At 42.7% G+C, this 14,057-nt stretch overlaps 2 protein-coding genes and 1 long non-coding RNA gene across 6 annotated transcripts; 1 reads left to right on the plus strand and 2 right to left on the minus strand.

Annotated features, from left to right (window-relative positions):
- Positions 1 to 618: 618 nt before the first annotated feature.
- On the minus strand, positions 619 to 11,695 carry LOC111066838 (retinol dehydrogenase 14). Of its 3 annotated transcripts, none has more exons than XM_022355743.2 (4): positions 11,504 to 11,695; positions 11,319 to 11,434; positions 1,600 to 1,738; positions 619 to 1,532 (listed from the first exon to the last, which is right to left on the minus strand). In XM_022355743.2, exons 1-4 carry the CDS (start codon positions 11,610 to 11,612, stop codon positions 802 to 804), a joined length of 1,095 nt encoding a protein of 364 aa, XP_022211435.2. In that variant the 5' UTR covers positions 11,613 to 11,695; the 3' UTR covers positions 619 to 801. The 3 variants fall into 3 exon arrangements, with proteins under 3 accessions (XP_022211435.2, XP_022211436.2, XP_022211437.2); XM_022355744.2 differs by lacking the exons at positions 11,319 to 11,434; positions 11,504 to 11,695 and adding exons at positions 2,947 to 3,088; positions 3,792 to 4,342; XM_022355745.2 differs by lacking the exons at positions 11,319 to 11,434; positions 11,504 to 11,695 and adding an exon at positions 3,792 to 4,336.
- On the plus strand, positions 10,629 to 11,680 carry LOC121405538. Of its 2 annotated transcripts, none has more exons than XR_005968629.1 (3): positions 10,629 to 10,734; positions 10,803 to 10,909; positions 10,964 to 11,679. It is a non-coding gene; the product is annotated as an uncharacterized LOC121405538 (long non-coding RNA). The 2 variants fall into 2 exon arrangements; XR_005968630.1 differs by having other exon boundaries at positions 10,635 to 10,723; positions 10,964 to 11,680.
- A 786-nt stretch (positions 11,696 to 12,481) lies between the features above and the next one.
- Positions 12,482 to 13,841, minus strand: LOC121403841. Its single transcript, XM_041591775.1, has 2 exons — positions 13,447 to 13,841; positions 12,482 to 13,394 (listed from the first exon to the last, which is right to left on the minus strand). The coding sequence occupies exons 1-2, from the start codon at positions 13,839 to 13,841 to the stop codon at positions 12,482 to 12,484; spliced, it is 1,308 nt and encodes a 435-aa protein (XP_041447709.1).
- Positions 13,842 to 14,057: the final 216 nt, after the last annotated feature.

Consider the following 14,057-nt stretch of genomic DNA (forward strand, 5'->3'; position numbering starts at 1 on the left):
TGTGATTTGTCGCTTTTAATAATTCTCATGAACTGAAATTGAAACGGACCAGAGTGTCCTGCCCAGCATTTCTGCCAGGAGTCACGGCAATCACTTTTTCGTTAGCCCAAATTGTAAGCTGTAGACCTCCTTTGTTTCGCCTTTTCTGTCCAAAATAAAAACACTTTTTTAGCTTCAAAGTCCGTATTAAAAAATTGCTCTGCACAGTCAGCTTCTCCGTCCCCGAGTGGATTAGGGCAATCATTTAATTATGATAGCTTTGATTATTTTCTACCGTTTATTTAAAAATTGTTACATATGTGTATGTATTTATGTTTATCTAATGGTCACGTATTTGTATTACTTATAATGCTGGCAACTGCCTTTCCCGCTTTTTACTGCCGTTTCTACAAAATATGTAGTCTTCTCCCTCAACGTTAAGCCGTTCCCTTGCAAATACTAAAATAAATATAATAAAATCTATAAAAATATATTCAAATATTTACCCATTGAATGTGTGTTTGTACCAAGCAGTAGGCACATCCACCTGGCTTTTATCCATTATCCATGGAGTCTTTTTGGAGCTTTGGTTTCTCCATTTGGTATTGAACGAGTTCTTATGACAAATTCAATTGAATATTTTTACAAAACTTTATTTATTTATTTAAATGAAAATCTTAGGCTACAGTTAACTCCCCCTTAATTACAAAGAAATCAAATCAGTTGGATGGTTATGGTCATATATGCATATGAGAAAATAATCTATTGCTGGTTGCTGTGCATTAGCATACGCAGAGGCTGGAGCCAGAGGCCCGTGCCAGCTTAGATCTTGGGATCCTGGGGCGTGAGCTTGGCGATCTTGAGGGACTCCTCCCAGATCTTGCGGCCCTTCTCCTCGTCGAGGGCGGCGGCATTGAGCGTGGCCTCCTTGCAGTCCATGTAGTACTTGCCGTTTGCGTTAGCCACCTCATCGGATGTGGCCAGATAGATGGTGGTCTGGGCACCAGCCTTGGTGGTCTTGAAAAAGCCCTTCGTGATGGCCATCATTGGCAGGCTGAGGGGGAACGGCACGTTGCGCCAGATGCCCGAATCGATCATGCCCGGATGCAAGAAGTTCACGGTCACCCGAGTGCCCTCCAGCCGCTTGGCCAGCTCGCGGGCAAAGTAAATGTTGGCGAACTTGGACACATAGTAGAGATAGGCGGCGGGGAAGCTGCCCACGGGATTCAGCTTGTTCAGGTTCACCGAGGACAGGCGGTACAGCTCCGAGGCCACGATGACAATGCGCGCTGGGGCGCTCTTCTTCAGAACATCGATGAGGAGGTGCGTCAGCAGGAAGGGCCCGTAGTGATTGGTGGCCATGGTCAGCTCGACGCCATCCTCGCTGGTCTGGCCGCGGAAGGCCAGTGCCATGCCCGCGTTATGGATGAGCACATCGATCTTGGGCTCCGTCTTCACGATATCCGCGGCGAACTCGCGCACCGACTTCTGCGAGCCCAGATCCAGCTTCTTCACCACGATCTTGCTGTTGTTCGTCTCCTTGACAATTTCATCTGTGGGGCAAATGGGGAAAGCATCTCACTTAGTACAGAACATATATTTGTGCTTCACTCGACCTACCCTTGACGGCATTTGCCGTCTCCAGATTCCTGCAGGCCATAATGATGCGTGCGCCACGACCAGCCAAATCCTTGGCCGTCTCTTTGCCAATGCCGCTGTTGGCGCCAGTAATGATAACGGTCTTGCCCTCCATTTTTGTCTGTAAAACGATGTCAAAAGTTAATCAGTTAATATATGGCACTAGGATGGTGTCAACAAGGTCTAGGGCGGTTCTGGACAATGTCTATACAGCAACAATTAATAAAATAATCATAGTCTCCGACTTGATTGGGTGTTGGGTATGGTTAGTACGTGTATTAACGGCGCTTTTAATTGCGCCCAGTGGGTAGGTAAGTCGAGAGCTGGGAGCTCAGAACTTTCCGCTGACTCAAGTTCTCAAATCTGGTAATCGAGTCGAAAATCTACCGTCTACAGTTGGCAATGTATAATGCACTGGCAGCTGGTAACTGTAACTGTATCTATGAGATACATACAACTTGTGAGTAAATTATAAACCACTCTCTCTGTCGCTCTCTCTCTCTCTTTCTCTTGCTGTACCTAAGAGATGTGACGTACTGTCCGAAGTATATATTAAAAGATGTAATTAAGTCGACGCGTCACAGCGGGCAAGACAATTACAAAAATTCCACAGAGATTCGTAGCAAAATGCGGTTAAGATTTGATTACAGATCGAATAACCAACCGAGTTCTAGTCGGAGGTTGCCACTAATTAGACAATAAAATCGAATTGGATCTAGAAGTTATAGTCATAGTTATGCAATGATAACTAATTTCGAATATTGAGTTGCCTGCCAAGCGATTCTCGGCAATAAATTAGGCAAAACAGCCCCACTGAACTCACTTTCACGGGGTGCCTTTACACATTTAAAGGCATTTTACCGGAGCCAAATTGGTATATGGTATAGATATATGTATATAGTTTATGTACATCGGTGCATAACTGGAAACTTAAAGCATGTGCAATCCCATAGCGGGTAAACAATAATTCCAATTATTCATTCAATGTACACAAGCATCGAGTTCTTATAAATGTAACTTTAGCATTTCATACATTTCTAATAATAAATAGTAGTCTCAGTATCTCAGCTTGAATAGCAAAGCTATATAGGTAGGAGTGTGGAAGGAACGGGGGAAACCCTGGCACTGAATACAGAATCTCAAAAGAATTTCAAACGGAAGTGAATAGGGCACAAAATCCCAGTTCAAGTCATGTCACGATTTCAATATTTTGGGATGTGTTTTTGGGGGGGAGGGTAGGGATGGGATGGTGCTTGGTTTGGTTGCTTTGGCTTTTGTTTGTGAATGTTTCGAGTGTTTTGGTGGAGGTGATGGAGGTGGTTGCGTTACCTCGGTGAAACAACGTCCCGCCGTAATGCGCAAGTAGAAGCGAATGCTCATCAGGGTGGCCGCAATGGCCGCCGACAGTGTCAGGAGAAAGATGTCGCGGACATAGTGCTCGGTTGGCAACCAACCGAAGACGAAACCCATCCTATAAATAGTATATGGCATGTATAGGTATCTCAATATGTACATAAGTATGCAAATCAGTTTATATAATACTTAATTTTGAGGCTACAAAAGCCAGACGGACGCGGCTCAATTGAGGTAACCCACAAACCAGTTTAGTGTTGGGTTTTTTTTTCTTTTTCTGTTTACCGTTCCGTCTGGAGCTAAAAATTTAGCGATTTTACAATAGCTATGAAATCGATTTGTAATATCGAAATTAACACTTTCACTTTCGACACACACACACACACATATGTGGGTAATTATTACGTATATGGGAACGCTGTGCGCAGCGCAGCGAAGAGCAGCCAAAATCAAAGTTCATTCGCGGCCAAAGCGAAAGAAGAAAGAAGAAGAAAGGGGGAAAGATGAAAGAAAGAAAGAAAGTCTGAAATTTCATGCTGTGGAGTTTCGTGTTTTTCTGTGTGTTTTCGTTTGAGTCGGAGTTTTTGTTTTTTTTTTTGTTTTTTTGTTTTTCTCTGTCCACGTCACAAAAGATTTCTTCAAGACTCTGGCTCTGGTTACGCTTCCGTGCGCCGCTCGCACCGCTCCCCAACCTGCCCATGGCTGCGCCCCGCCCTGAATGCAGTCTCAGCAGCCAAGCCGAGAACGGGAACGAGAACTGACCCGTTTAAGACTGAATTTTGGCCCAGAACATCATCATGACAAGTTTAATGCACACTCACCTGTTTAGGTCCGAACTGATCTATAAGTCTGCTGCAACTGCTTCTGGCCTGCACTTTGGACTAGCTTCGGTGAGCGTTTTGGTATGGGATGGTACGGAATGGAACGCAGCGCAATTCTCGGGTATCCACACTGACAAAACAACCTTCGCCTTGAACGCTTGCTCAGAGACTGACGGATCGGATCGGATCGGAGCCGAGGCTGCGGATCGTCTCCCCACCATTTATTGGTATTGTTATAGCCGCTATAATAGTTGTTTTCGCTGCTCTTTCTTCTGTGGCTTTGCCTCGTTTCCCACTGTGGTTGTAGTTGTTGTGCTAGCCATGGTAACAGGTTGGCCGGGCCGGCGGAACAACTTTAGCTTTGATTCAATGCCGCTTCTCTGTGGATCCTCTTTGTGCCAGTCTTCGGCCAGTCTTCGGCCAGTCGGCTCTCTCCCAGTGGGGTCGCTCATGAAGAGCAGCCACTTAAAGTGGGAAGTGAGGGAGGTGTGCGAGCTTCAAAGGGGGGGTGGAAAGAGAGCTCAATGGAGCTGGCCCTCTGGCGAGAGCTTTTGCAAGCTTGGTTAACCTTTTGGATAATTACGGAAAAATTATGTACAAAATAATGAGGAATGTGTCTACTAAAAATTTTAATAACCGTAGTAACCGAGTACGAGCATACGGGTACCACAGAAAGAAACACAGAAAGGGCAAAATACAGGGCGCGGTTGTTATAATATGAATGATGGGTCAGCTTTTGATGGAAAACTGCGTAAATTAAACACTTCATCCACACCAACAGTCAAACAAATTGCACAATTTGTCGACAGTCTATATATGTTTAAATCAAACTTATACGAGTATGTGAAGCGGAAAAAAAGTATTTAGGCGCCAAATAGCGTGATGATGGCGATCATAAAAGTGGAAATCGATGGGCCAAAATAGTTCCTGTTTGGCTCTCGATATTTAAAGATGTCCCCCAAAACAAGTATTCTCGTTCAGCTCATTGTGGTTTTATATTGGGCCATCGAGGCTAGTAAAACCATCCTGAAGCACTGCAATACATTCTAAAAACCAAAACAAAAATATTGCAGGTCCATTCAAGGATCGAATTTACCAACATTGTGTGCACTTCGTTTGATAAAGAGTTTTCCGACTTTGAGTACTGTTATCTGAAGTCGGTGAATCGGACATATAAATATTTATCTGCGAAATCTAATTTTTACCAAACCCCGATTACGAAAGTAAAGGTAAGTGCAAGGCCAATAAATCGTAAGTTTTACTTACTAATCCCCATCTAAAATATTAGGTCAATGTGGCCCTGCACAAACGATTCAGTGGCTATAAGCCGTTCATGTACAATGTGACAGTAGATTTCTAAAGAATCCTCGATCGAATCCAATTATAAATTATTTTTATAGTTTCGTTAGTTTCGTTAGTTAAGTTAATCATTCTAAAACTTGCAAACAATACGGAAATAATTTCATAAGTTAATTTTTGCTTCGCTTCTAGAATTCATTTGCATTGGACAAGATTCCTGCTGAACATATAAATCGCCAAATGAGTGCAGTGCTGCCGTTTCCGGTAGGCGATTACATGTTGGAAGTAAACTGGTTAGCTTACGACATTAATCGGGCTGCGATCAAGTTTTATGCAACTCTGTCTTAATCATTAAACTTTTATGATAAGGTTGCTCAATAAAATCATTACTGGTAGATATTTACTGAAGACAAAAAATGTTGGCCTGATGTGGAAAATTGGAGGCACTCATGGCCAGAGGGAACGGTATTAGCGGCACACTTTGCACCAGGAAACGAAATATCGACACTAGGGTGTCGGCTCTCTCCCAGTGGGGTCGCTCAATAAGAGAAAAGAGCTCAATGGAGCTGGCCCTCTGGCGAGAGCTTTTGCAAGCATGGTTAACCTTTTGGATAATTACGAAAAAATGATGTACAAAATAATTTTATTATTGATTACACTACTCGACAAAATCGAACTTTTTTTTTCCTCAAGGATCCAAACCGACTTTTTCTGATAGATATGAGGCTTTAAAATTTTTTAAAGAATTATGGATTTTTTTCTATGGCAGAACTTTTTTTTGAAGAATTTTTGAAGTCTGGTATTTTTTTTAAAGCTTTTTTCAGAGGTAGCGCTTGTTTTTTTCACATAACTCTAGTATCTTACATCTGGTTTTAAAGAACTTTGCTATTTTGAAAAGATAACTGAAACAGCTAAAAGTTGAGCCCAAACACTTTGTGATTTCAGCTTACCGTCTGGGAAATATAAAGCATTGAAATGCTAAAATAATGATTTTTGTGCGGTATTTTTTACGAAACTCAGGAAAAGTCGAAAAAAAATGATATCCTGTGTTCTCTATTTTTTTGTGTATAGGTGCATTAATTTGGCGTCGTTTAAGGTATCGCAAACGAAAAAGGGATGTGCGTTTTAGTTTTATCGTATCTTTAAAAATGTGCCTGCCACAGATTTTCGTTCTTTGTGTGGGCGGAAGGGGGCGGGGCGAAATTTTGAAATACACTTGTAGCAGTGGGATATCACATGAGTCTGGAAACCAAATTTGGTTGCCCTAGCTCTTATAGTCTCTGAGATCTAGGCGCTCAACAAGACAGACAGACGGACAGACAGACATGGCTACATCGTCTCGGCTATTGATGCTGTTCAAGAATAGATATACTTTATGGGGTCGAAAACGTTTCCTTATCTGCGTTACACACATCCACTTTTACCACAAATCTAATATACCGCTTAACTCTTTTTTGAGTACGGGTATAAAAAGTTCTGCCATAGAAAAAAAAAAATATCATCAAACCATTTCTAAGCCCCAAATCTTAAAGAAAAAGTTGGTTTTGTTCCTTGAGGAAAAATCGTGTCGGGTAGTGTTATTTTTATTATTTTATTCATTTATTGGCCAACAGATTTAAAATATCCTTAACTAGCTAAACTAGCTTAACTCTAATTAAATAATAACAAACAACAACAAAATATAAAAAATCAATCATGAAAAAAAAAGTCAGAAAGTATCCGTCTGACGGCTCTCTTCCCCTGGCAAAAGTCAAACCGCATCCCTGCTGGCAGCGCATTGTGTTGGCGGAGAGCCCTGGAGATGGGCTCATTATTGCCATAGTTGGTCCGATGCCGATCGACCACAAAAGGTGCATGCGCTCTTAGGCTCCTGGCAGGCGCACTGAAGCCAATCCGACTAAGCAGGTCAGGGCAATCAATGTTACCCACTAGTAGATCATACAGAAATATCTGTGCCGCGATGGTCCTACGATCCTCGAGAGAGGAGAGGTGCACAAGGCGACATCTACGCTCATACGATGGCAAGGGGAGAGAAAAGTGCAAGGGTAGGAGTGCAAACCTTAGAAACTTTGTTTGCAGTCTCTCGATTCGTGAAATTTGCACGGCCCCGGTAGGGTTCCAAACAACGGAAGCGTACTCGAGCCGCGAGCGTACAAGGAACGAGTACAGAATGGGGATGCATTGCGCTTAACAAAGCCAAACATAGCGTAGGCTTTTGGCAGAATAAAATTCAAATGCTCGACAAAGAGAAATTTTGAGTCGAACAAGACGCCTAGGTCAAGTATCTCCGTCTGTTTTAAAAGCGGATGGCCATCTATTGAATATGAGGCCATCACATTAAAGACACACTTGCTAAATGAAAAAGAATAGCATTTGCTAATGTTGAGAGGGAGCGAGTTAAGTCTGCACCAACGAGCAACTCCATCCAGATCGCGCTGCAGCAGGATACTGTCGCCTAAGGTTTTGACAGCCCGGAAAATTTTCAAATCATTAGCAAAGAGCAGATACTCAGAGTTTTGGATGCTGGGACATACATATGTCATTGATAAATATTAAGAACAGCAGAGGACCAAGTGCACTTCCCTGTGGAAGGCCGGAAGTAGCCACATTTGGGTCCGAATGCTTTCCATTTATCAACACCACATACTCCCGTCTCTCAAGATATGAACTGAACCAACCGAGCAGGCGGGAATGAATCCCTAGTTGATATAACTTGGCTATAAGGGCACTGTGAGAAACTTTGTCAAAGGCCCTGGCAAAGTCAATATACACAGCGTCAAGTTGAGTGTGCAACTCAAAGGAACGAGTGCAAAAATTACTGAAAGCGACAAGATTAGTGGTCGTGGATCTACCCGCACAATTTGTCGACAGTCTATATATGTTTAAATCATACTTATACGAGTATGTGAAGCGGAAAAAAAGTATTTAGGCGCCAAATAGCGTGATGATGGCGATTATAAGCGATCATACAAGTGGAAATCGATGCGCCAAAATAGTCCCTGTTTGGCTCTCGATATTTAATGATGTCCCCCAAAATAAGTATTCTCGTTCAGCTCATTGTGGTTTTATATTTGGCCATCGAGGCTAGTAAAACCATCCTGAAGCACTGCAATACATTCTAAAAACCAAAAAAAAAATATTGCAGGTCCATTCAAGGATCGAATTTACCAACATTGTGTGCACTTCGTTTGATAAAGAGTTTTCCGACTTTGAGTACTGTTATCTGAAGTCGGTGAATCGGACATATAAATATTTATCTGTGAAATCTAATTTTTACCAAACCCCGATTACGAAAGTAAAGGTAAGTGCAAAGCCAATAAATCGTAAGTTTTACTTACTAATCCCCATCTAAAATCTTAGGTCAATGTGGCCCTGCACAAACGATTCAGTGGCTATAAGCCGTTCATGTACAATGTGACAGTGGATGCCTGTAGATTTCTAAAGAATCCTCGATCGAATCCAATTATAAATTATTTTTATAGTTTTGTTACTCCTTTTATAAATAACGTTTCCTGCCCCATCATGACGGTAAGTTAATCCTTCTAAAACTTGCAAACAATACGGAAATAATTTCATAAGTTAATTTTTGCTTCGCTTCTAGAATTCATTTGCATTGGACAAGATTCCTGCTGAACATATAAATCGCCAAATGAGTGCAGTGCTGCCATTTCCGGTAGGCGATTACATGTTGGAAGTAAACTGGTTAGCCTACGACATTAATCGGGCTGCGACCAAGTTTTATTCAACTCTTTCTTAATTATTAAACTTTTATGATAACCCTAAATAAGGTTGCTCAATAAAATCATAACTGGTGGATATTTACTGAAGACAAAAAATGTTGGCCTGATGTGGAAAATTGGAGGGACTCATTGCCAGCGGGAACGGTAATAGCGGCACACTTTGCACAAGGAAACGAAATGTCGACACTAGTGTGTCGGCTCTCTCCCAGTGGGGTCGCTCAATGAGAGAACAGGCACTTAAAGTGTGAAAGGGGGTTGGAAAGAGAGCTCAATGGAGCTGGCCCTCTGGCGAGCTTTTTCAAGCTTCGTTAACCTTTTGGATAATTACGGAAAAATGTTGTACAAAATAATGAGGAATGTTTCTATTAAAAATATTAATAACCCATTCGAACTATGCTTTGGCATTCAAACAAATTGCACAATTTGTCGACAGTCTATATATGTTTAAATCAAACTTATACGAGTATGTGAAGCGGAAAAAAAGTATTTAGGCGCCAAATAGCGTGATGATGGCGATCATAAGCGATCATAAAAGTGGAAATCGATGCGCCAAAATAGTCCCTGTTTGGCTCTCGATATTTAAAGATGTCCCCCAAAACAAGTATTCTCGTTCAGCTCATTGTGGTTTTATATTGGGCCATCGAGGCTAGTAAAACCATCCTGAAGCACTGCAATACATTCTAAAAACAAAATCAAAAATATTGCAGGTCCATTCAAGGATCGAATTTACCAACATTTTGTGCACTTCGTTTGATAAAGAGTTTTCCGACTTTGTTTCCCGATTACGAAAGTAAAGGTAAGTGCAAAGGTAAGTAAAAAACTTTCTAATCCAAATCTAAAATCTTAGGTCAATGTGGCCCTGCACAAACGATTCAGTGGCTATTAGCCGTTCATGTACAATGTGACAGTGGATGCCTGTAGATTTCTAAAGAATCCTCGATCGAATCCAATTATAAATTATTTTTATAGTTTTGTTACTCCTTTTATAAATAACCTTTCATGCCCCATCATGATGGTAAGTTAATCCTTCTAAAACTTGCAAACAATACGGAAATAATTTCATAAGTTAATTTTTGCTTCGCTTCTAGAATTCATTTGCCTTGGACAAGATTCCTGCTGAACATATAAATCGCCAAATGAGTGTGCAGTGCTGCCATTTCCGGTAGGCGATTACATGTTGGAAATAAACTGGTTAGCCTACGACATTAATCGGGCTGCGACCAAGTTTTATTCAACTCTTTCTTAATTATTAAACTTGTATGATAACCTCAAATAAGATTGCTCAATAAAATAATTACTGGTGGATATTTTCCTGATAGTTCTGCACACATATAGTATACATTGTATCCATAATTGTCTGCTTTTGAATAGTAACAAATTGGTGCGTTTCACCAGCACAACTTGATCAGCGCTCAGTGATGGATTTTACACGATATTGCTAGTGAACGCATCCATGCATCAGATATTGAGAAATGGATCGTGTCGACATCGCGATAGGCGTTCACCAGCACTCAAAAAATGATGGAGTATCCTTAAATATGAAGGACAAAACCCTATGTGGGAGCTATACATTTAATCATACATATATTCTAATTTATATAAATTTTGTGTCCCTGTGTTTTTGGTTGAACTCCTCTGCATGAAAATACATAAGTCGTAAAGTATTTAACAACTTATTATCACCAACCATTCTTTTAACGGAATCTTAGTATTTTTGTATGAACAATATCAAGTATGCCTAGGTCTATTTGTGTGTGTGTTACGTTGTGTTGTGACTATAAAAGGTTTGCATTTCTCCTGTCATCAGGTAGAACAGAAATTTGGTAAATTTGTGTGTGTGTTACAGTGAAAAATATCAGCAAGATGCAAGGGATCAGGATGTAATCCAATCAGGTAACGAAAATGTGCGTGTGAGCATGTCGCAATTTCGTGAAAATGGCAGCGATTGTAACTCGCAATGTCCCACATACAGGGCGCGATTGAGGGAAGTAAGACTGAATTTAGCTAACTGAAAATTTAACTATTTTGAAGACCTCATCTATCGACTGGACATGAATCAAGAATGAAAAACGAATACAAGTGAATTTGTTTTGATACTGGACTATACATATATTGAATATTTTCACAATTTAGAATTCATAAACAACCAGAAGCGCTATTGATGGACTACCAGAATACTGAAGACAAACAATTTTGGCCTGATGTGGAAAATGTGATTGACTCATGGCCAGCGGGAACGGTAATAGCGGCACACTTTGCACAATGAAACGAAATGCACAACTGAAAGGAGAAGACTATCAGAAACAAAGAATCAATATCGAACAATCGATTCAATACATACTTGGTAAAAATATAGAGAGCAAATCCCAGCAAGGCATAAAATTGCTCAGAATTATTCCCACCAGGAACACATTTTTATTAGCCTGCATGCCAAAAATGTTGAATGGAAATCAAAAAAGATTATATTAAAATGTAACGAATCACTCGCCTTAGAGTCACCAACAAGAATCAATATTCCAGACACAATGTACAGTGGCGCAAATACACAGTTACCGTATGCAATAACTTGCAAAACATTGTCGCTCTCCGATTCCGAATACACATCTGTTAAAAGTAAAAAAACGCGATTATTCCTTACCGACACACAATCACCACATATAAATATTAACGTACACACAGCAACCATGGTATAAGACAAAATGCTATAAGCAACCCCCCAGCATATGTTCCATATTGCAAAAAAAGAAGTACACTGTTTATCCTCACACTCACAGCGACACATTGCGAATGTACGTTTTTTGGACTTTGAATTTTGTAGAATGATTACCGACTGAGATCTGTCGGAATATGAATTATATTATCTATATATATAGTCATGATGTACATATTTCACCAAGCTCTCTACGATCAAAAAATCTGTCCAACAAATTGTAACTGTTTATTATAGTTTTAGCCTAGAAGGAGACTTCGAAACTTCCCCACTAGGCTCGGTCCGTAGCCTCCACAAATGTTGGCGTTCACGGAAGATGAGAGCCAGGGGCATTAATGTGCCCCATAGCAGATTGACTGTACTGAAAGCAGAGTGGACACATACAGCGGAATTTATTTGAATGCTGAAACGTGAACCAGAACTGAAAAGTCCGCTAGTTTTCCGTTGTATACTGTTCATTGGATCAAAAGATCTCCCCCATAGTTCCTATCTTTAGTATGAAACTGAATAGCTTTTAAAATCGCAGAAGTTTTTTGTTTTCAGGGAATTTCAATAGTAGATTTTCCAGCTGACAAAGCTGGCTAACAGATGGAACCCCTCAAAGTAATCTATTTACGATAATCTTTATAGTTAAATTTAATTGCGTTTGGTTGGTGTACAGTAGCATTGTGTTTATGATCTTTGAACAATATAAGAGGCGGGTGGACCTAGCAAAAGCTTAAACAAAGCTCACCTAAGTAGTGCTCCGCCTTGGTGCCGCGTTTTTATTTCAATTAGATAATTACAGATCCATTATCTAGAAGAATAGAATTCCACTAAGATTATTTTGTTTGTATCGTACATACATACATATTTACACTAATTACTAAGTTCACTCTGCCCTTGACTTAGGCTCCGCATGCAAATAATTCAATTGAAAATGTTCCTTCGATCCCTTCACATTAATCGATGGCATTGCCGCTGTCGCTCACGTCAGGCCGGGGGGATGATCCAGTTTCGGTGTCCAGGTGCTTGGTGAGGGTGTTGTACCACTCGCTCATGTGCCGCGAGACGATGTGCATGAATCGGGAGACCTTCGACTTGACCGTCGACACCAGGGTGTCAGAGAGCGAGGTCTTGCGGCTGGGCCCGATCGGGGCTCTGGTCTTGCTGATTCTCATGATCCTGGACTCTTTGGGTGGCTCTGTGGACTGTTCGTCCACGGGCTGATCCGCCTTGTATTCGTAGAAGGAGTAACGTCCCAGGGGCAGCATATCATCCCGATCCATTTTGTCGATTGCATTGGAGCGCACCTCGTCGTCGGAACGACCGAAGGGCAGTGCGCGTCGCCGGCGCAGAGCGGGCATGTCCCACCAGGAGGTGATGCTCTCGTCGGGCCCCTTCTGGGCCAGCAGCCTCTTGGGCTTTGGCACCGGCACCGGTGCTTTCTTGGCCCCAAAGTAATCCTGTTTAGTTGGTTTCTTGGCCGGCTCAGCTTCGAGGGAACTCTCCTGGGCATTCTCCTCGTCCAAGGGCTGCTGCTCGTGCTTGTGAATGTGACTGAGGAAGTGCTTGCCCAGTTCCCGCTGCGCCTGCAGAAAGTCATTGGCCACATGCCCCATCTTGGAGGGACGACGACGCGGTGCCAGGGGCTCGACCTCCTCCTCAGGCTCCTCCTGCGGCAGGGGCAGGGTCTTGCTTATGGTGGCCTTGCTGGAGAAGGGTTCGGGAAAGAGCAAAGAGTTGAGGGTGGCGCCGAGGCTCAGGCGTTTGGTCTGCTTGGGCGCGGGCGGGGCCTCAAAGAACTCCGTGGGCGACAGTCGCAGCTTTGCGCGCCCCTCCGCCCGCTCCTGCTCCGGCAGCGACTCCCTCGTCCTGTTCGGGCTCTGCATCCTCCGCAGAACGTTGAATGATTTTGAGCTGTGACTTGGACTTGGGCTTGCTCTTCCTGTAGACCACTGGCTCTGCGACCTGGTCACTCTCCTCCCCCCCATCCACGGACTCGATGTGCCGCAGCAGGACATCGCCCTCGGGCAGGCGGGTGTAGGAGGGCGGCTCCTCAGTCTGCTCGTCCAGCTTCCTGAAGAACTTCTCCTCGTCGAACTCCTCAAAGTCGAACAGTGGCTTGGCCTTGCGCTCGGGCTTGCGGATCTCGGTGATCTTCTTGGTCAGCGCCGTCCTCTTTCCGTGCCGATTGTAGAAGTAGGGGCCGCCATAGCCGGCGGCGCTGCGTCTGTCGCGTCGCTTGGCCACGTCGCGGGTCTGCGCCAGCACCTGGTGCAGCAGGTTCAGCGGCCTGGCCGGGAACACCCGCGAGCCCATGACCTTCTTGACTCCCAACTGCCCATTGGGAACAAAGGAACGCGATCAGGTACCAAATGTACAACCCTTGTTCGTTTGCTTTGTTCCCAATTGGCAGTTGGACCCGCCGCCTTCAAAAAGGTATTTTTTGTTCATTTTTTCCATATTTTAGGTTTGGTTAACGAATTTAAGCTCCAAAGTCTCTCCATAGATTTTAATGAGCGATACCTTAAACGA

The sequence above is a fragment of the Drosophila obscura genome, unplaced genomic scaffold (genome assembly GCF_018151105.1).
Source record: "Drosophila obscura isolate BZ-5 IFL unplaced genomic scaffold, ASM1815110v1 contig_150, whole genome shotgun sequence".
NCBI classification, from domain to species: Eukaryota; Metazoa; Arthropoda; class Insecta; order Diptera; family Drosophilidae; genus Drosophila; species Drosophila obscura.